The following is a 21,290-nucleotide window of genomic DNA, read 5'->3' as shown; positions in this document are numbered from 1 at the left end:
GGGTGAAGAAGAGGGTAACCCTTGATTAATGGTGACAAATGACCTAATTTTTGTTCTATGTTAAAATTGATTTTACTTTACCTCTAGCAATTATTTTGAAAGGTTCATTCATACGTAAATGTGTATAATCTTTAATAATTATCATAAATGACAATAATTTTATGTTTATATATGATTGAACAATAAGATAAAAATTCTTTATCTTACTGATTAAATTCACTTAGTGGCAACCAATGTCCTTTTATATATATATTTCTTATTTTTTAAATTATATTTTTTATGAAAATAATAATGTTAGGTTTTGCATTTTGAAAACAACACATCTTTTCACAAATAAAATGAATAAATAATTTTAGTGTGCTTTCTTAAGTGAGGATTTGAGAGGAAAGTGTGAAAAAAATTAGTATGTTTGGATAGAAATATATTAAAATGGATTTATGTGGAAAGTTTATTGAAGTTTATAAGAGATGTGATGATTTGTGAAACTATTTTTATTTTTTTTTAATGTGTAAAATGATTGTCTTTAAAAAATAGAATAATCAAATATTAAATGTTTTTATACAATTTTAAATTAATTAAAATTATTAATAGTATAATTCGATATAATTCAATAATTAATTTTTGAAAAAATATGAGTTATTTGAAAAAAATAATTTACATATAAAATTTTGAATTTTGTATTAAAATTTCATTTTATTATTAATTATTATTATTTCATTTTATTAAAATATTTGTGTTAGTTAAATTTATTTAATAAGGATAAATTCGAAAATAACTTCATATTAACGTGAGTTTCCTTTTATTTCTCTTCATTTCAAGAAGAGGGGATATTTACTCTTCACACTTATATCCCTCTTTCTCTCTTCCATAAAATCCTGGATCCAAATGACTAATATCATCTCATATCTTTGTCTATGAACAGTACATTCATAGAAGCAAACATACCCTAAGTGATGTATATCTCATGCATCTCATGCACTCCCTTTTTCTATGTATAAGTGTATCTATAACTTCAATAATGCAATACATCTTTAAGCCTTTCTCCCTTTCTCTTCTTTCCTACTGCATGCATTCAACATTTCAATCACACTCAAATTGGATTAAGATAGTAGAAACATGTTTTTAGCGACTATTTGTAGGCTCAAACGGTTACATTTCTTGGATGACACCTCTACACCTTTGAAATTTCTTCTTGTTGATCAACTTTCCAACATTATCAATCCAATGTTTCTTGATCATGAACAACAAGATCAACTTGTTATTACACGACTTCTTGCATCCATGACAACACTCATCCTAAGTAAGATGGTAGGTCTTAAATCTACTTGTCAAATTTGATTGCCTACGTGTTATGCTTCTCACACACGTGCCAAAATCAAAAGGCTGAAGCTTTAACTCAAAACTCCCAAAAAAGATCGATTGTAATTTATCTCTTAGATATCGAGAAGGTGATTGATACTAGGATTGTTGTAGGGGCTCCAATGTCTTATGAAGATCACATAAAGATAATTCTTGATGACTTATATAAAGAGTATCATACATTCGTAACATTTATTATATCTCACATTGATCCAAATGAGGACATTGAAGCATTGCTTTTGACACAAGAGGAAAGGTTAGATCGACACATGAATCTTAAACAAAATCTTATGCCAGCAAATATTCCTACTACATCATGAAATTTTAACAATCAACAAATTAGTAAGACTCATTATAACAATTCTTAAACTTGTTATAACATCTATTATATCTTTAAGATCTATCTTTTCTTAAACAAATTTGATCGAAATAAATTTTGCAAATATCTTTTATCATATTGTGAATATATCTAATTCTTTTCTAAACATAAACATTTTAAAAAAATTAAAATCTTTAACGCTTTGTTTTTAGTATCACAAAATATTTGGAATGAAAAGATTTTCAAATTGTATTTTGATTTTGTTTTTACTAATTCATATTGTGATTATTTTTTAAATAGTTTTGTAACAAATTTGAAGCAAAAATAAATTGAAAACTTGCAAAATTCAATCTTTTTGTTTTTTAGTGTCTAGTATTAATGAACATAATTTTATTCACACTTAATAACTTTAATCATAGATTGGTGGACTGCAATCATGACTAAATCCATTATTTTAATTAACATTATTCTAATTGGTTTATTTGAACCTTAAATTTTATTTCTATTAATTTTGCGTTTTTAACCTAAGTTGTTTTTTTTTAATCAAAATAGAAAACGAAACTTAAGATAAAGAATTAGATAATTAAATCTGTATATATCTCAGAAAAAAGAATTGAAAGCAAATTTTCTGCAGGGATATTCTCTTAAATCTTGAAATTAAAACTCCTCTACAAAACCTTTAAAAAACAGAACAAATATACTTTAAAGATATTATTCAAGAAAATTTTCTGCAATATCTCTCACAACAGTGCTAAAATCAATTACAATCAATGTGCTAATCTAAAGCAAAATTGGAAACAATATATATGAAAGAGGAACAATAATAAAAATCTAAGACTGTTTGGGAATGAAGATATCTGCTTAATAATTTAAAATAAGAAAGAAAAAATATGATAATTGTAAAACAATAACATAAGGCAAATTTTTAATCCCATTTTGTGTAAGGAAAAGAAGATTATAAAAGAGACTTTAGAGGAAGAAATGATGGAGCTTTTTGGGGATTGTGTTTTATAGTTGCACAACACACTTAAAACCTAGTTTTTATTTTTCTTTTTGTATTATTCTTGCTTTGTCTCCACATGGAAAGCTAAACCCTTTTTGTTTGATTTCTTTGTAATTCCCCATTGAGTTATGAGATTTTGATCGATACAAGTTTTATTTTTCAATTCTCTGTAGCAATTGTTTTACTATTTCAATCTCCTAAAAAATTAGTTTTTGTGAGATTTTGTACTTGAACGTATGATTGAGAGTCTTCCTTATCTTAAACCTTGGTTTCTTAGTCAATTTGTATTGTTCTGATTAATTTCTTGGACACATGATTCAAAAGAGAGGAGAGAAACATCTCATGAGTACACACATGAATACAAGTGGAGTATTGAATACACCAGCGGACATATGTTTCATTGATAAAATTCGATTGAATTAGATTGTCGTCTGATGTGCTCCTCCTTTTCTCGAGCTCGCCAATTTGGACAACAAATGGGCTCGAGAATTTTGCTCCTTGGAACATGTACAAGTTCAAAAATGGAAAACCTTTGCTACACATACGTAAGATACAAGACTAGTTGCGGGTCATTCGCCTAATATTTGCCAATTATTTGCCCTGTTATGAGTTGGGAGTTGCTATTCGCTAATAACTGACACACATCTAATTTTTTGGCTAACAACATTCCAACGATAAGGGCCTCATACTCAGCTTGATTATTACTGGCTTTGAAGGAGAATTATAGAGATTTTTCTAGAAGGACGCCATTAGGCCCCTTCAATATGACACCCGTACCGCTTCCCTTCAAGTTAGATAACCCATCAACCGAAAAAATCAATCTAAAGTCTTCATCGGTCACACTCGGCTTGTTCGAGGCGAGGTCAACAACAAAATCGGCATACACATGTCCTTTAATTGGTCTACATGGCTCATAGGAATATCAAACTCTGACAACTCGATGACCCACTTGACCATGCACCCTACCATATCAGGTTTTTGAAAAACCTGTTTGATGGGAAGATCGGTCCTGACGACTACGACGAAACTTTGAAAATAGTTTCGTAGACGTCGAGCTGTGAAGATAATGGCCATGGCAGCTTTTTCTATGTCGTGGTATCTCAACTCAACACCTTATAATACTTTGCTGATAAACTATACCAATCATTGGCCTTTTCCTTCATCCTGAATGATGACCGAACTTATGGCTCGATCTATGATGGAGAAATACAGACGAATGGGAATCCCTAACGATGGTTTACTGAGCACTAGTGGTTTAGCTAGGTATTCCTTAAGATCTAGAAAGGTATCATCATACTCGGTTGACCAAATAAATTGGTCATTCTTTCGAAAACATTGGAAATACGGGTACCCTCGTTCCCTGCTGGTCGAGAGGAATCGTGATATGGAAGCCATCCTCCTCGTTAATCGTTGCACTTCCTTCACGTTGGTAGGACTTCTCATGTTCATTATTGCGACGCACTTGTCGGGGTTTGTTTCTAAACCTCTTTCGGTGAGCAAGAACCTTAAGAATTTTCCAGTCTGAACACCGAAAACACATTTTTCTGGGTTGTGTTTTAGATGATGCTTCCCAATTGTTTTGAATAGTTTTTCTAAGTTGACGATGTGGGTTTCTGGCCCTTTAAACGTCACCACCATGTCATCAACGCATGCTTGTATGTTTCGCCCTAACATGGGTTGTAAGATCTTATCCATCAACCATTGGTATGTCGCTCTCGCATTCTTCAGTCCAAAAGGCATTACCTTGTGACAATAATTGGTGATTTTTTGCGATGAATGTTGTTTTCTCCTCGTCTTGAGGTTGCATCCTGATCTGATTATAACCTAAGAAGGCATCCATGAAACTAAGCAATCCACATCCCGACGCGCTGTCAACCAAAGAGTCTATGCTTGGTAATGGATATGAGTCTTTCGGGCATACATTGTTGAGGTCCATGAAGTCTATGCACATCCTTCATTTTCCACTCGGCTTTTTCACCATCACCACGTTTGCCAACCATTCGAGATATTGGATTTCCCTTATATGATTGGCTCCTAACAGCTTACGAGGTTCTTCTTTCATCGCTTGTTTTTTCTCCTTATTATACTTTTGTCATCTTTGTGCTATCGGTTTCACATCGACTTCCATGTTTAGGCGATGACATAGGAACTTGGGTCAATTTCGGGTGCATCAACAACCGACTAAGCAAACACGTTCATGTTCCTTAGTAGGATTTCCTTCAACATTTCCTCCAATGCTTCATGTATTGTTGCCCCCGGCTTGAAAATCTTCCCATTGATTTCGACTTCCCACACTTCTATTGGTTCAGAACATCCTTCATGGTTGGTTTTTTTACTCTTTCTTCACTCGAGTTGTAATGGTATATGTTATGCGTCAACTTCTCAGGCTATTTTTGTAACATTTTCAAGCTATTTGTTGGTCCACCTTCATTGTGATGACCCTTCCGTTAGGTGAAGGTAAATTTAATTTCAAATGTGATGTTGGCACCACTGCTCCCAACTTGTTCAACGACGAGCGTCCTAGAAGTAAATTGTAGGATGAAGGAGCATTAACCACTATGTACTTGATGGTTATGGTATTTGCTGCTTCTCCATCAAAGAAGGTGGGGCACACCTCCACGTATCCACGAACTTCTACCTGGTCTTCTGTAAAACCGACAAGGCATCCATCGAATGGCTTGAGTTGGTCGGAGGGAACCTGAAGTCCTAGGTAACTATCCTAAAACATCACGCCAGTCGAACTTCTTTGGTCAATAAATACTCGGTGCACATTGTGTCCCATCGTGATGACTGACAACACCATGGGGTCATCCTCATGTGGACATACGTCTTCCAAATATGCAGGGGTAAAACAGAGAGAAGGGACAGTAGGAGATGCCCGAGTTTCCAAAGACAGAACTGACCTGGAATATCGCTTCCAACCGGACATCAAAGACCCCCCTCGTGAAAAACCACTGGTGATAGTGTTAAAATCGCCCAACAAAGGAGTTTTGTGGTTGTGTTCTCGCGCTTGGCTCTCATCCTTGTAGTCGGTTTTAGGATCGCGAAGATATTTCGCTAAAAACCCTTCTTTAACTAGCTTGGCGAGCTGATATTTCATGGTCAAGCACCTTTTGGTGTCATGGTCGTGAACCTGATAAAACTCACACCAGGCATCCTTTCTCGCCCCCAATGTGCGATTAGTCTTCTTCGAGAATTGTAGTTTGTTCACAACATCTTCCTCGGTCATCAGTGACCTAAATGTTGTGTTGAACCGTGTTCGGGGCAACTCATACTCGAGTTGTTCCTCTCTCACTTTGCTTCCTTTTGATACATATGGAACATATCTCTATTTTGATTGCCTCTTGAAAGATGTGTCAGTATTTTTAGAACGATGACCTCGCTTGTTCTCCTTATACTTTCTCTGCCTTTGTAGCTCGTGGACTCTTTTTCTTCTGATTGCCTCCTCCGCTTTGATGTGGGTTGTCACCTATTATTGTACCTCTGCCATTGATTCAGTTCGATTTTAGAGTGAGGAGTCACTAAAGGGGTTTGCCCGAAGTCTTTTCACAAATGCATTTACCACCATCCCCTCACTCGGATTCTGTAAGCATACCGAGACCGCATAAAACCAATTCATATCTTCTTTACAAGATTCTCCATCTCACTACCTCACGTTAAATAAACTGGCCAGCCGGGGGAGTTCAACTTTGTTGGCCAAGAACTGCTCCTTAAATACCCTAGAAAACTCTTGAAATGATGTGATGTAACTATCTAGAATTCCACTAAACTATTGAAGGGTCATTTCCATGAGGTTCCCACAAACATTTTGTAGTTCCCACAAACATTTTGCACTGGACCACATTCAACTCGCCTAAGATTATCATCTGGGTTTAGAAAGCCCCCTCAGGGTCCTCTACTCGGAGAAATGTGTGATATTTAGTGTGATAAAATGAGGCATTATTTTTTTGTATTTGTTTGTGAGTTTCCACAATCCATCCCCTCTTCTGAGAGTTCATTTTCTTTTTATAGTGTCATGCCCACTCTCCTCCTCTTTTTGTGTGGAGTTGCAACAGATTCGTCCGCCACTCCTCTTATGTTTAGTCACTTAGTCGTTTCTTTTTTGGTATATTTTAAATAGAATAATATCCGTATATCAAAAACCCTAAAATCTAGACGTTTTTGTAGACAATGATTATACACTACATGTTGGTAGTATTTTTTCCAAAAATACAACATACCTTGCAAAAAGCAATAATTTGGCCATAAACCGAATTAACCGAACAGTACAACTTCAATAATACAATTTTACATTTTTTTTTCATATCTTTCTTTCTACCTTTCTCCATTTCTCCTTTTCAATATCTCTTACACATGTAACTATACATGAGCCACACTCATGCTTGAGCAAACTTCCAGAACTATTGAAAAAAAATAACTTTCACATTTCCTAAAAATAATTTTATTTATTAACTTTCTTATTGTTCATTGAACTTCAATGTCAATATTGACTGTTTTTGTAAGTATATTCTTGTTGGTTCAAACCTGAGAGCATAACAGTTCTATCTCTTGTTGGCCAGTTCTCATTCATAATATTCAAAACTGCTTCTTGTGGCATTGACAAATTTGAGGGAAACAAGCTACATGTGGACTTGTTAATTCCTAGAACCATTTCATTCAGTTTCTGTGACTATTACCTGAACATATCACGCTTTTATTTATTTGAAAGAGAAACATGTTCTCATACTTGAAAATTCCAACTCCAGAAATAAAAGCATGTGTAACACTTGCATCATCTCCGACTGTACATTCAGATTTAGATTCTTTAGGCATCAACTTCAGCTGCACTTTTCCCATCAAGGACAGGAGGTGTATATGCAAAATTCTCAGGCAAACATGAAATCTCAGACAAAATTCTGCCAATGTTTCATCAAACTCAACAACTGATTCCATGTAAGATTGTGATAGAAACTAGTTTAGAGGGTCATACAAATTGTTTTCACCGTTAGATTTTGTAGGCAAAGACGATGTTCAAGTTTCGAAAAGATCATTTGGGATTTCAATTGCTTCTCCTATTGATAGGCTCTCCTTTTCTTCCTCGCAGCAAAAAGAAACCATGTCTTCCAGCATAAATATTAGCATTTTGGACTCTAAAAGCCATCAAAATTATCAACAAGCCTTAAAACAATTGGATGAAAATTGAGTTCAAGGGAACCATCGTGCTGGAAATCCAATTACAATATATGAAAGTGTATGGAGTTATGTGTGTACATACATGTAGTATGTAATATTTTACAATCAGGTTTAGAAGCAAATGATGTGAAAAGGAAATTCCATAAAACAAAAAAATAACATTTTGAAAAGCCTTAGGCTTAAAGCATAACATGTTATATAAAACAATCAAATCAATTAATATAATAATAAAAAATTATAAGTGTTCAAGATCTCAACTAGAAATATAATTAAATTCTAATATATAAACCTGGTTTTATAAGACTCAGTTAAACTTAAAATTCACTTTCTCATGTGATTGAGAAATGTTTGAAGGGTCTATAGCATAAGTTGATATCAACTCATTCGAGATGTGTCATGTGATTGAGAAATATTTGAAGGGGGTCTATAGCATCGGTTGATATCAACTCATTCGAGATGTTCAGTTTTTGGTGTGAGGAGGTATTTTGAACATCCTATATTAACTAAATATATAACCAAATTATAGTATATAAGTTCGAGTAAACCTCAACTCAGACTGATTTTGAAAGGTTAAATGAAGTTTATAGTCAAATTTATAAGAATAAGTAAACTATTCATACTAAAAAAATAAAAAATTATAACATAGAACATGGCAACAAAAGTAAAAGTAGTATCTATCTCACCCAACTGAACATAACATAATAGCACATAAGCCAAGCCTTTTCAACATAATGGATGTTTTGAACGAAATCGTAGTCAAAACAGTGAATACTATTACGCAAATTTCAGCAGAAGATAACTAATACAACTTAGAGCTGTAAAAGTGTTGATTGCTTGCATGATACCATTTGATTAAAGTTACGAAACAATAAAAAGAGAGGGATGAGAACAAAATAGGACAATACAATGTGGGAAAACATGGGATGATTTAGTAGAAAATGGTGCAAGAAGTAAATTGAACAAAAAAGTGAAAAGAAGATTAAGAAAAATGGCAAGTGTATGTACATTAATGTGACGAGGTACTTCTCAAAGTGACGAAAGGGCAGAAAAAATTAATGTTTATGTACATAAGCAATTGCTTCCAAATAGCATTAAAACAAGACATCTCAGCAAAACAAAACTTGGATACATTACAAGGAGCTATTAGTTCTTATCTTTATTAGATAACCTTTTCAAACCCTTCCAGACGGCTGGACCTTGAGGATGCACATTCACAAAGTACTTTACAAAGCGTTTATCATTGGATGCAACAATGGTACTCAAGGTTAATGTAGGATTTATGGCATTCCTCTCCTTCAGCCATGCATACATTGAAAGTCTTTCAACAATTTTGTCCAAATCATGGCAAAAGTATGTCGGGAATCCCACGAGACATTCTAGTGGGTAATCTAAAACATTTCTTAAGAAATTAATCTTCCTTTTAATTACAGCTTTGTTCTGGCTTAGAATCATAGGAGCTCGTTTTATCATTTCAATCACACTATTATAGTCCAAACCAGCTTCTACCAGGCAATCAAACCTTTCTTGTAATTGATCACCTCTCCCTCGGAACATTCTTAATGCTCTTGCCATCTCTTCAGAGTTTTCGGTATATCCCAATTTCAGTAAGAAAGTTGTTTTTTCTAAATAATTCCGTGGGTCATGACTATCTACCTTTCCATCGCTCTTCTGTTGCTGCTTCGATGAAAAACTAATTAGTTTCAATGGATCATCCCTTATGATTTGGCACAAATCAGCTTTTCCAACTTTTAACTCCTGACAAACAGTTTTATGACCTTTCAAGGAACATGTACTCAAGAGATGCACGTACTTAGAGAAAATGTGAGCAATGTCATCTTTTCCCATTCCAATAGCACACAAAAAGCCAATCACTCTCAACATATTATTCGCACACTTATATGACAAGACGTTGGGATACTCCACAAAATAAGAATGAATCACATTCATCTCAACACCCACTTTGACCAATCGACCAAAAAATAAGTACACCTTCTTCCCAATACCTTCCAACAACAGTTTAGGATTTCCCCTAAACAAATTGTGGATTTGTTCCTCGGAATAACCCACTTTATTAAGAAACTGCAAGGTATCAAGCATTCTTTTCCAACTATATGTCCTTGAACAAGACAAGTAATTCACCATCCAATCACTTTCAATCCCAATTCTTTTCAGCCAATCAAGCACAACAACTAATTCACAATTGACATCACCAACCAAAAGCAAAGGACAGCAAACAACAAGCTTCACAACAGTTGATCTACTCAAACCTAAATTCCCATAACCTTCCAACTTTGACTCCAACAACCCACCAGCATACCCAAAAATTTCTTTTGCTTCTCTATAAAACCTGCCCATTCTATTCCTTGGCACCCCATAGTTACACAAAACATGGAAATTATAAAGTAACAGGTGATCATCAGCCAAGAAAATCATGCCATGGGGGAGAAACAAATGCAACTCAGAAGGGTCAATTCCCAAACTCTCGAAAAACGGTTCAAACTCGTTAATGGGGTTGTACCTGAAGAACTTCCGCAACGATCGGGGAACGTCGTCTTTGTCGTCAATCATTGACACCAATGATTCAACAAAACGAGGCGAGTTCATGCTGACGTACTCGGCGTCGGAGAAGGTGTAGCCGCGCGTGAAATGCAGGTAATCCATTAGAGCGCGTTGAAGTTCGGTCTTCAAGAGGCGAGGGACCCGTTTGAGGGAACGTGGCGAGAGAACGGAACTCGGAGGAGGAAAATCGTGAACTGGGTTTGGCTCAGAAGCACGAAAGCATCGAACTTTGAGGGAAATGAAAGATGGGGTTGGTTGTGGAGGGGGTTTTGGAGGCATGGCGCGGTGGGAAAGAAAGAAGCCATTTGAAAACAACAGGGAAATCATTTGGAAGAACTAAGTTATGAGTTAAAACAGTGAAGAAGCAAGAACAAGAACATTAAAGAATGGTATGTCACTATAATTTTAATTATTATTAATTATTATAACTAAAGATTTTGAAATGTCTACAACTGCAGTAGTCGTCCATCTATTTACATTTGTCTACAATCTTTCTTATTTTATAATCTGAGACTAAATACAAAATGTCAATTAAAACATTTCAATAATTGTTTATTAAATTAATTTTAAATAAAATAAATCCAAATTCGATTAAAATTAATTTTGAAGTGAGGTGATATATGTTTAAGTGTTTTTTTTTATCTAAAATCAAGTCGATAGTAAAAATTGTTACAAATTTTCGCAAAAATGATTTAATTTCTTCAATTAAAGTCAAATGTAGACTCATAATTAATTATTTAACATAACAGTAACCTTTTGGACAATATATTATAAGAGAGTATTTTACAAAGATTTTGAATTATTTTGTGTTAAACTATACTATTTTGATAGAAATTTAGGGAAAAGAGTGTAATTCTATAAATTTATAAAAATAAATATAATTGTTTAAAATGATAGAATTTTAAAATTCTCAAAACAATAAATTTTAAATTTTTCATACTTTTTTTCCTTTAATCTCTCTCTTCTTTATATTAAATAATATTAATATAAAAGATAAAATTTAAAATTATTAAATTTTTAAATTTTTACTAATACTTATTTTATTAAAAAATAGCTTTTAAATATATTTAAAATATAAATCTAGCACATGCAAAAAGTAATTACTCTATTTGAATTAAAATTAAATTTTATTTATCTTAAATGAATATTAAATTTTTTTAAATCAAATAAAAAATTCTCTGCCCCCAACACATGTAAAGTGTCAACATTTTCTTAAATATTTCAATCTAATTTTGAATGATACACAACCGTAGTATAAAAACAATACGAGGGATTTAAATTAATGTTCTACCAAATGCGATATTTGGGCTTATCTTGAAGTTTTGCTCCATTAACTGGGCCGGTCGCGGTTGGGTCACAACGAGTGGGCAATTGCTTCCTGCACCATATCACTACACCGAATCATAGGAAAAAAAACGAAAATATCCTTAAAAAAATGAATACATATAAAATTATTTTCATAACACAATAATTTTTTCCGGATAATTTTTTATAGAATGTATTATTTTCAATTCTGAATTTTTTTATCCAGAATGAGATTTTGATTTTTTTTCTCCGGATTTTTTATCCAAAACTCAAAAATCTCTTCGGATCTATTTTTTTTAATACATTATTTTCAATTTCGAATTTTTATTTCCGAAATAAAGGGTATTTTTGAAATTTTGAAATTATATTGGGGCAGGTTTAAAAGTGTTGGTGCAGGGAGCATTTGCCCAACGAGTGACGAAGAGCCCAAACCAAAAGTCCATCAAGTCCAAACGATCCCATCACGCCAACACCCCCACACAAACAGACACTCCAAAGCGTACGTTAGCAGTCACCGCCGTGTTCGCTGCCGTGCGATCGCCGTCGATGGAGTCTCTGTTCGACACGATCAACGTCCGCGACCTTCTCTCGGCGCAGGACCTCTCGGACCCAACCTCCCCTCTATCGGCGCCCGATCTGCACCTCCTGATCCAGCGCCTCGAGTCGCAGTCCTTCCAGATCCGCTCACAGGTTCAGTCCTACCTCGTCTCACACCGCGAAGACTTTGCACACCTCTTCTCTCTCTGCAGTGATGCCGTTTCGCAGACGCGCGAGGTATCCGACGACGTCGCCGCCATCATCCGACTCCTTTCCGATCGGCCTATCGATGCCGAGGTGCGCGAGGTTGTGTCGGAGATGAAGGCAAAGAAAGAGGAGCTAAAGGTGAAGAAGGAGCTGTTAGGTTTGGTTGGAACCGTTGTTGCGTTGAACCAGAGGTTAGAGAGTGTGAGGGAGGCGTTGAGGAGTGGAAGGTTCGAATTCGCTGCAGAAGGGTTAAAGGAGTTGAAAGTGGCGCTGAGGATTGGTGATGAGGATGATAGGGAGCCTTTGGTGTATGGCTTGTTGAGGAAGGAGTGGTCTCAGTGCTTTGAAGAGGTACTACTCTGCTTTCTCCTTGCAATTTTTTGTGGCTTGGTTTGGTACATTATGTTTATTGTTATGTGTTAATACGTCAATTTGGTGGTTTCAATGTATTTGTGTGTGCCAATTGAGTTGAAGCCTTTCAGTACTTGGAAAATGAAATTGGTTTTTGTAAGTGGTGATTTGAATTGCATTGACAATCTAGTGTGAAAACAATGGAAATCAGGGTTGGTCTAGGGGAATGTCCAATAAACAAATACCTGATTCTTGGCTTTATACATTATTTGCTCTCTATACTGCCTTCCAAATAAAGGCTAAGTACCCAGTTATATGGAAACAAGATATAGTATGACTACCATTGGTCTGGGAATTCAGTTATGAAGTTCTGAGTTATGCCACGTATATTTTACTAGGAATTTTTCAACTAAACACAATGATGGTGATATTTAATGCATTTTCCCCTGATAACAAGCTCATTTTCTTTCAAGATGATGGCTGAGTTATATTTTCATTGATATATTTCACAATACAGTCAAATTGTGTGATTTGTGCCATAGTAATGATGTTTGGTTTGTGATTTTTATTGAGTTTGTGATTGTTTTTAGAGGAATTCGATTTGGGTTTGTAGATTCAAGAGGTCCTTGTGAAATATATGGAAAAAGCTGTACGATTTGATGGGGATTTGAATCAAGTTGAGGTCAAGTATCAGTTAGAAGTTGAGAATGTGAACGGGATTCAGTTACAAACAGTTCTGGAGGCAATGGATGTAAGTTAATTCATTATAATTTTCACTCTATATTTGGGATGTTCTATTGTGTTCCGATTGTGCGATTTGTTCTTTTTCTAATTTATTTCGTTTTCAGGTTGTTGGTATTCTAGAGTATGGGCTTGCTAAAGTTGCTGATTTGATGATCAAGTATGTTATTATTCCATTTGTTAATCATGGAAGACCTCTTTCATTTCTAGAGGAATTGCATCAAGAATCAGCTGTCCTGAAGATAGTTGCATCACCAGATATTAAGGTTAGTGTGATGTGTTAGGGTCATAGAATCTCACTCTTTGCCATTCCATGCTAGAGATACCCGCCTGCACCTTTGGCAGGGGATGTTGTTGCTTTGTTTCCTGTGTTATTGGTTTATTCATGGACAACATTCACCATTTTTTAGTTGAACCTATATTGATCAAATCAGGAAGCATTGTCATTTAACTGCTAATTCTAATATCTTATTTTCATTTTGCAGTTTGAATTTTTAGATGGAGAGTTTCTCTATTCAGGGATTCTGCTATTTATCAAATTTATTTACAGAAGTGTTTGCCTTCAGAAAAGTTCTTGGATGCGATGTTTTGGAAGGTTGACATGGCCAAGGATATCAGAGCTAATAATATCTAGTTTTCTCTCAAAGGTTTGCCCTTCAGCCCTAAGCTGTTAGAAACTTGATTGACTGAAGAACATATTTTCTGATCTAGAATGATTATTTGGTGGTTAGTTGTAGTGTCTAAAAGCCAGGGAGGAAGTGCGTCTTTAATAATTTGCAGATAGTAACTCAGGATGTCTGATTTCAGGTTGTCCCAACAGATGCATCAAAACTTCCTGACTTTCAGAAGATCATCATACGTACATCTGAATTTGAGGCGGCTTTGAAAGAGCTTATGTACATTTCATCATCAGATGACAATGATAACAGGCTGAGCAATTTTGCTGAAAATGTTGAGGTTCACTTTGCATTTAAGAAAAAGACTGAGATCTTGGCTAAAGCTAGAAATCTACTTCTAGAATGTGACTTTTCAATTCCTCAAGTGAGTTTCCAGACTGGGTAAATTCTTCTTTTGCTATTTTGATCTGTAATTATTTATGAGGAATGTTGCTGCAGGAGTATACAAGGGATGGTTCTATTTGGAAGAATGATGAAACATCTGTCCAGTCATCCAGCCATGTGGTAAATTTACTTTTCTTATCAGAGAGGTGTCTAGTATCCAAAGCAGCCAAACAATTAATGGGGCTAATTCATCAGACACTGCAGGTATACCATCCATAAAAATAAAAGTATCTAATAAGGAGTCTGTGCAGCATATTTTATTTGAAATATAAACTCTGGACTTTTGTTATGTATATACTATTTCAATCACTAGACGTACACTGGTTTTCACCATCTCTATCATGACTGAGTTATTTCCTGTAGAGGTCATTCAATATCTCCCAACTTTAACATTGTTATACAGCTGATAAATTGAAGGCATAGTAAACAAAACGATAAACTCCTCCTTTCTCCCATAGTTCTAACGTGTTTTAGAATACTTAGAGAACAGGGATCTACAATTGATCCCATCCCTCTGACAAAAACCTGTGGAATAGTTAAGGGTGATGGTGGACCTTTTTCTTCACAATTGGTTCAGCAAAAATGTTCTAACCAGTTAATTTAGTGAAGGTTCATTCTGTTTTTCCAGTAGCTTGAAACTAGCGCCTCTGCTGATCATATTATTCACCTCAATAACTAATCTATTAGCCTGCAATGATGTCATATTTGAATGTAGTCGCTCTGGGGAATTCTTTAAAGCGTTAATTTTTGTGGAGGTACAGATTTGATTTTATTGGTTAAATGATACATAATCACACTGGTTGGCCTAGGATTTATACTTAATGTGTAATGCGTATATTGTATATAGTTTTTCAAAAACAGTAACTTATGATGGTTGAGTGAAGTATAAATATAAAATAAACCAATTGAATGGAGGCACTGAACAGAAAAAAAATGGAGACTGGAGATACTTATGTATGGAGTGTTGTAGAAAGGAAAGGGGAAAAATGATAACACGTCTTTCTCTGGTTAGATTAGCACATTGCTGTCTTAAGTGAGGATATTTAAATATCACAAGTTTGCTCACTATAGATGTACAAAATTTCTAAGTACAAGTTTTTTTGTTGATAATATAGTTGATGAAGGAATTAAAGGAAAAGATTAACTCAATTTGAGCTTTGAAGTCAAATATTGGAATCAAAGTGTTTTTTTGCTTGAGTAAGATTAAGATGAAATATATGTATTGCAGTTTTAGTAAGAAACAAGGAAAATAATTTGGCGGTAAAAGTTGGAGAGATGATGTCATATCACTGGTTTCTATTATAACATAATTATAGAAATAAGGAGCAGGTGCTATATATTCAGGAACATCTAGATTACACATGTATTATTAGCAACTTTCTTATTTATTCCCATATCATATCTTTATTACTAGAGGATATCAAATCTCCTCTATCTATTGTGTTGATTCAGTTTTCTCATTATAAATAAACCATCCATGTTGTTTCAGAAACACACGGTTATAGATCAATGTCTCTCTCTTTACTATAATTTAGCAGATTCTAAATTGAAGTATATGGGAGCAATATTACAAAATGGTGGGGATATCACTGAAGATGTCACACTATACTGACTACGTTCTTAAAATGGGGGGTGGGGGTTATTTGTGACTATAGAGAGGAAATGAATTGGATGTATTAATCGAAGATGTTATACCATTGGTTTGTAAGATTAAGTATGTGTGATGAAATGATGGGGAAATTACTAAAAGATGTTACATACAAGATTCAAGTTGAGTGGTTAAAATGAAGAAAGATGTGGGGTGGTTTTATTGGTGAAAATACCTATCAAGCTCAAAGGAAAGTTTGCGTCATACTGCTGACCAAATATATTGTATGAGTGTTTGACTTTAAAGGGATAACTATAAAAAGTGGGAGAAAAAATTAAAATGTTAAGAAAATACCGATCAAGCTCAAAGGGAAGTTTTGTTATACTGCTGACCAACTATAATCGGAGTGTTTGGCTTTAAAGAGATAACTACAAAAAGTGGGAGTAACAAAAATAAGAATGTTAAGATGAATGTATGATCACATAGAAAAGGACAAGAATGATTATATAAGGAGATATTGGTGTGACTTATGTCTAAAAGATGGCAGAAAAATGGTTAAAGTACACATGGAAAGAATAGATAGCGTGCATTTAGTCCTGTGAAATAGGTAGAGGGAGACCAAAAAAGACTTTGGGAAAAGTTATTAAATGCAATGGATGAATAACATTCTTGAGAATTTAGTTTTTAACCAAGCCAATTGGCATAGCGTAATCTATAAGCCAAACTCACCTAGTGAGATAAAGCTTTTGTTGATGTTGTCTGTAGCATTGAAGTTACTCTGTCTAGGCTAAAAATGATTTTATTTTTGAACATGTTGATCAAAGTGCATTGTTTTTTCCTTCTTTCATGTTACTAATACTGCAGTGATAATTGTTTGATTATTGAACTGTACTGATTCCCTTAATTTAGTTAACATTCTCTTAATTTTTTTGTTTATTTGCTTGCCAGAATTTTTATATTAGTAGTGAAGCTGATATTTGCAATTGAAAATTGTCCAGGATGTTTGCCTATCATCTACAAGAGTTGCTTTGGAATTTTATCAGACAGCTAGAGATGCTATACTTCTTTATGAAGTAGTTGTCCCTGTCAAGGTTAGTCCATTTATAGCAGTGACACTACATTTTAGTATTTCTTTCATGGAGTAAATTTATGAGTGAATCTGATTAATGAATGCCAGTTTATTGCCAACAATAACACTATTAATTCTAGAGTAATGCCCTTTGTACTAATATGTATACCTTTCTTTAGCTGAGAAAACCTATAATTGGCTTCCTGTACTTATGTGGAGAATTTATCTTCTTTATGCAGTTGCTGTCCCTGTCAAGGTTACCCACTGTATTTGGGTGTTAGTTGTTGTCTGTGTATACTTTCATCTTACAGTAATAGCTTCTGTTTTTTATTTGTGAAGCTAGAGAGGCAGCTCAGTGGCATTAATCAAGTAGCTGTTCTGTTGCATAATGACTGTCTTTATATCTCCCAGGAGATACTTGGTTTTGCATTTGAGGTAAACACCTTTAATAGCTAAAGATGAAGTAAATTCCCATTATTTAAGTAATTTATCTTTTAACAAAAAAATCAGTTTTTATTTTAACTTAAGTTTGTAGTATTTGCTTAAAACATAAGTGTAATGCCTCAGATGAAAATTTTAAGGCAAACATACCATGTAAACCTTCTCAATTTTATATGTTTTTTGTTTTTTCTTGGCTCCTCATGCATTTGGATGCTTTTCTCAGTATCGAACAGACTTTCCAAGTTCCATTAAGGAGCATGCTGTGTTTGTTGATTTGGCTCCAAGGTTTCAGCTGTTGGCAGAAGAAATACTGCAGAGACAAGTTCAGCTAGTTATTTATAATTTGAAGGAGGTACTATTGCTATTAAAATGCTTGAAGCATGTAGTGATATAATTGGCACTTGCCTTACTGACCTGGTGCTTCCCCATATTTGCCTATAGGCTATAGATGGCGCTGATGGATTTCAGAATACTCATCAGATGAAACAATTTGAGTCAGCTAAATTTAGCATAGACCAGGTAATTTCCTTGTATTCCTAATGTGTCTGTATACAATACTTTACCATTTGTTATACCTTATTTCCTTTGTTCCCCTTTTCCCTCCACTGTATCCAACACATGGGGTGGATTTGTTACCATGGTTTTCTAGTATTAGTGTATGTCTTTTTTAGTTTCACGAATGACATGAAACTGAGTGTACTTGATTAGGTTGTTTTCATTCTTGAAAAAGTACATATCATATGGGAGCCACTATTGCTGCCTTCAACCTACAGGAAAAGCATGTGTTCTGTCTTAGAATCAGTTTTCTCAAGAATTGCTAGAGATATACTTCTGTTAGACGACATAGCTGCAGAGGAGACTTTACAGGTAGAATTTATACCATAAGTCAACTAATTAATGCTTGTAGTTGCACCACTGTAATTCATTAGTGGGTCTTAAGCATTATTTAACTCATTTTCAGCTACAAAGACTTGTTCATTTAATGCTGGAAAACTTATCATCATTATTCGAGTCTTTGGCCCCTGGAGAGCAGACTTTGCAAGAGTTCCCTGCACAGTCTCCTGAAGATTTAATCCCATCCTTGCGTAAAATCTGGAAACTATCAGGTATGATGTAGAATGTTCTCAGTTATTTCCTTAAAAGACAGATTGAATTGTCATCGACTCACTATATGCTGATAGCTAATCTCCTCAACTTTCATTTGCCTCAGAATTGTTAGATATGCCTTTAAAATCCATTACAGCATCTTGGGAGAATAAAGAATTGCTCTCTTGTGGCTTTACAATAAATGAGGTATTATTTGATTTTTGATGTCTTAATTGTTGGCCTTCTTGGGGCAATATATTTTATTTCCTTCATTTCTTTTAATTATTTTTAAAAACTGATCTTGGATTATGATTTTACGTCAGTGTTTCTTCAATCAAAATGTAGAATGCTGAAAGAAGTTTTTGGTTCCAAATTAAACTTCAAACCTCGTTTTGTTTGGACGAGGCGCCTCTGAAGTTCTAATATTCATTTAATTTAAAGTGAGTCGCGATGTTGACTTACTAAAATTAAAGGACGAATACAACCTTGCTTGCTTTAAATACATTCTCATTTTTTATAAGCTTTATCCCATTTGTCACTCAGAGATCATTGTGTATATGCATTTGATGAGACTCGTTATTTTACCAATTCTTTCTTTAATTTCCTCTAGTTGAATTTTTTTTCCTCCTCTTTCCATATCAATTCCTTCTGTTTTCAAAGAGAAAAAATTGTGGATCAAATTGCTACTATAGGAAATTAGAACATGTTTGAGTGGGTTGTTTCATATGACTCACGATTATGTTTTTGTTCCAAAAAAATTTATGTTAAATGGCCTGATCTGATATCTTTTCTTTGTCTTGTTCATGTTATATGCAATTTTAGAAGTATTGTATAAGAACCGTATTTGATTGAGCTTGTAAGGTCTCTTACACGTTGATTGTTGACCTTTTTGGTAGGTGGGAGATTTCATAAAAGCTATATTTACAGATTCACCTTTAAGAAAAGCTTGTTTATGGAGGATACAAAATGCGAGTTTTTAGGATTCATCTAACTTCGTACTGAATTTATAAATCACGAAGAAAACACACCGGAGTTTGAGATTTAGAGATGATCAAACACCTCGGCAAAAGGCATGCGAGAGTTTGAGCTGCCACTCCAAATACTACGGGTAGCAGAAAGTGCATTTGAAGCAGATTTGTGCTGATAAATTCTGATGAGGAAGCTTCCCGATGAAGATTTTGTTTACATAAGTTATTTTTTACATTTTTCTTCCTTTTCCGTTTAAAGCAATGTGGGGAGGGGCTGTGCAGACTTGGGCCTGTTTCTATTGTAGAGAATCCTAATTGGTTATCAATAGGAATGACTGATATGCTTCTACTGCAAGATAGATTTAGTGAGATCGTTTTTAGATGCATATAGGTAAACGATTATCGGTCAAATGTTGGAAATAGAATTTTTTTTTCAGGTTTTGTGATTCGCATTTTTACGTCATAAATATTGTGCAATTACCTACATGGCGGTCATGCCACTACTGGATTGTATCGACCTTGGATGTAATAGAAATGATTTTATTTCATTTAAATTTAATCCGAAGCTCTATAAATTACTCGCAAGTTGAATTTGGCTTCTTTTTTTTTTGTATCAATGCTCTAATGTTGAGATTTAGGAAATCAAACGGAACCTAGGGATGGAGGTTTTAACTATGAGTATTTTCGTCAGCTTAAAAGCTACACATTTGATCAATGAGAAGACAATTATTCATTATAATTAGCCTTGGTTAAAAAGGTTAAATCCTAATCATAGAACTATGTGAAACATTAATTGTATCCGCGACTGTAGCAAGAAAGCAGGGAGAAACTGAGGAAAATTGTACTGAAATCTGAAAATGTCTGGGAGATACCTATTATATAGGCTACTGGAGAATGTAACTGTTACTGCTAAAGTGATGGATAGTTCTAATTAGTACTAACTGTATACTAACAGCTGATTTCCACATACAACTATAGACAAAGTTCCATTTAAACTCTTCATTTTTATTTTATTCATACAAACTCAACAGATTAAGAAATTTACAGCAACACGTATACATTGCTCAGTCACAACATATACACACTTGATTAATAAAACTGAACTAGATCCTCAGACACAAACTCAAGCCTTTTCAACATATGTATTTAATAGTAATTTATCTGCGTATCTTAAAAATTGTTAACCAGATTCAATACCGTGTAAGTGTCTTACATTTTTGTTTCTCTTATTATTTATGTTATATTATATTTAATTGATATTTTTTATATCACAATGACCCACCACAAACCCAAGAATTATACCTCAATGACATCACTCCATTAATAGCTAATGATTTTGATGAGAATATAAATATTGAGTCTTTAAAACAATTGTTCAAACCCCTCTTTATAATAAATATTTTCTCCTTCTAGAATATATTTCCTAAACATAGCCAATAGATTAACATAATGCATATCATCAAAGATCCTTTCTTATGAACCTTGTACCAGTTAGGTGAATGCTCGTTGATAGGGAAAATAAAA

At 34.2% G+C, this 21,290-nt stretch overlaps 2 protein-coding genes across 2 annotated transcripts; one reads left to right on the top strand and one right to left on the bottom strand.

The window, feature by feature from the left end:
• Window positions 1–8,808: 8,808 nt before the first annotated feature.
• LOC137826787 (transcription termination factor MTEF18, mitochondrial-like) lies at window positions 8,809–10,739 on the bottom strand. The gene has a single exon (XM_068632925.1). The coding sequence runs from the start codon at window positions 10,737–10,739 to the stop codon at window positions 8,997–8,999; it is 1,743 nt and encodes a 580-aa protein (XP_068489026.1). The 3' UTR covers window positions 8,809–8,996.
• On the top strand, window positions 10,665–20,351 carry LOC137826786 (centromere/kinetochore protein zw10 homolog). The gene is made up of 15 exons (XM_068632924.1): window positions 10,665–10,801; window positions 12,094–12,812; window positions 13,426–13,563; window positions 13,661–13,819; window positions 14,039–14,200; window positions 14,361–14,594; window positions 14,669–14,818; window positions 17,201–17,293; window positions 17,611–17,706; window positions 17,936–18,064; window positions 18,154–18,231; window positions 18,421–18,579; window positions 18,674–18,818; window positions 18,923–19,005; window positions 19,695–20,351. Exons 2-15 carry the CDS (start codon window positions 12,264–12,266, stop codon window positions 19,776–19,778), a joined length of 2,259 nt encoding a protein of 752 aa, XP_068489025.1. The 5' UTR covers window positions 10,665–10,801; window positions 12,094–12,263; the 3' UTR covers window positions 19,779–20,351.
• The last annotated feature ends 939 nt before the right edge of the window (window positions 20,352–21,290 follow it).

This window comes from Phaseolus vulgaris, chromosome 8 (genome assembly GCF_000499845.2).
Source record: "Phaseolus vulgaris cultivar G19833 chromosome 8, P. vulgaris v2.0, whole genome shotgun sequence".
In the NCBI taxonomy this organism is placed as follows: Eukaryota; Viridiplantae; Streptophyta; class Magnoliopsida; order Fabales; family Fabaceae; genus Phaseolus; species Phaseolus vulgaris.
This window is presented reverse-complemented; position numbering and strand designations above follow the sequence as displayed.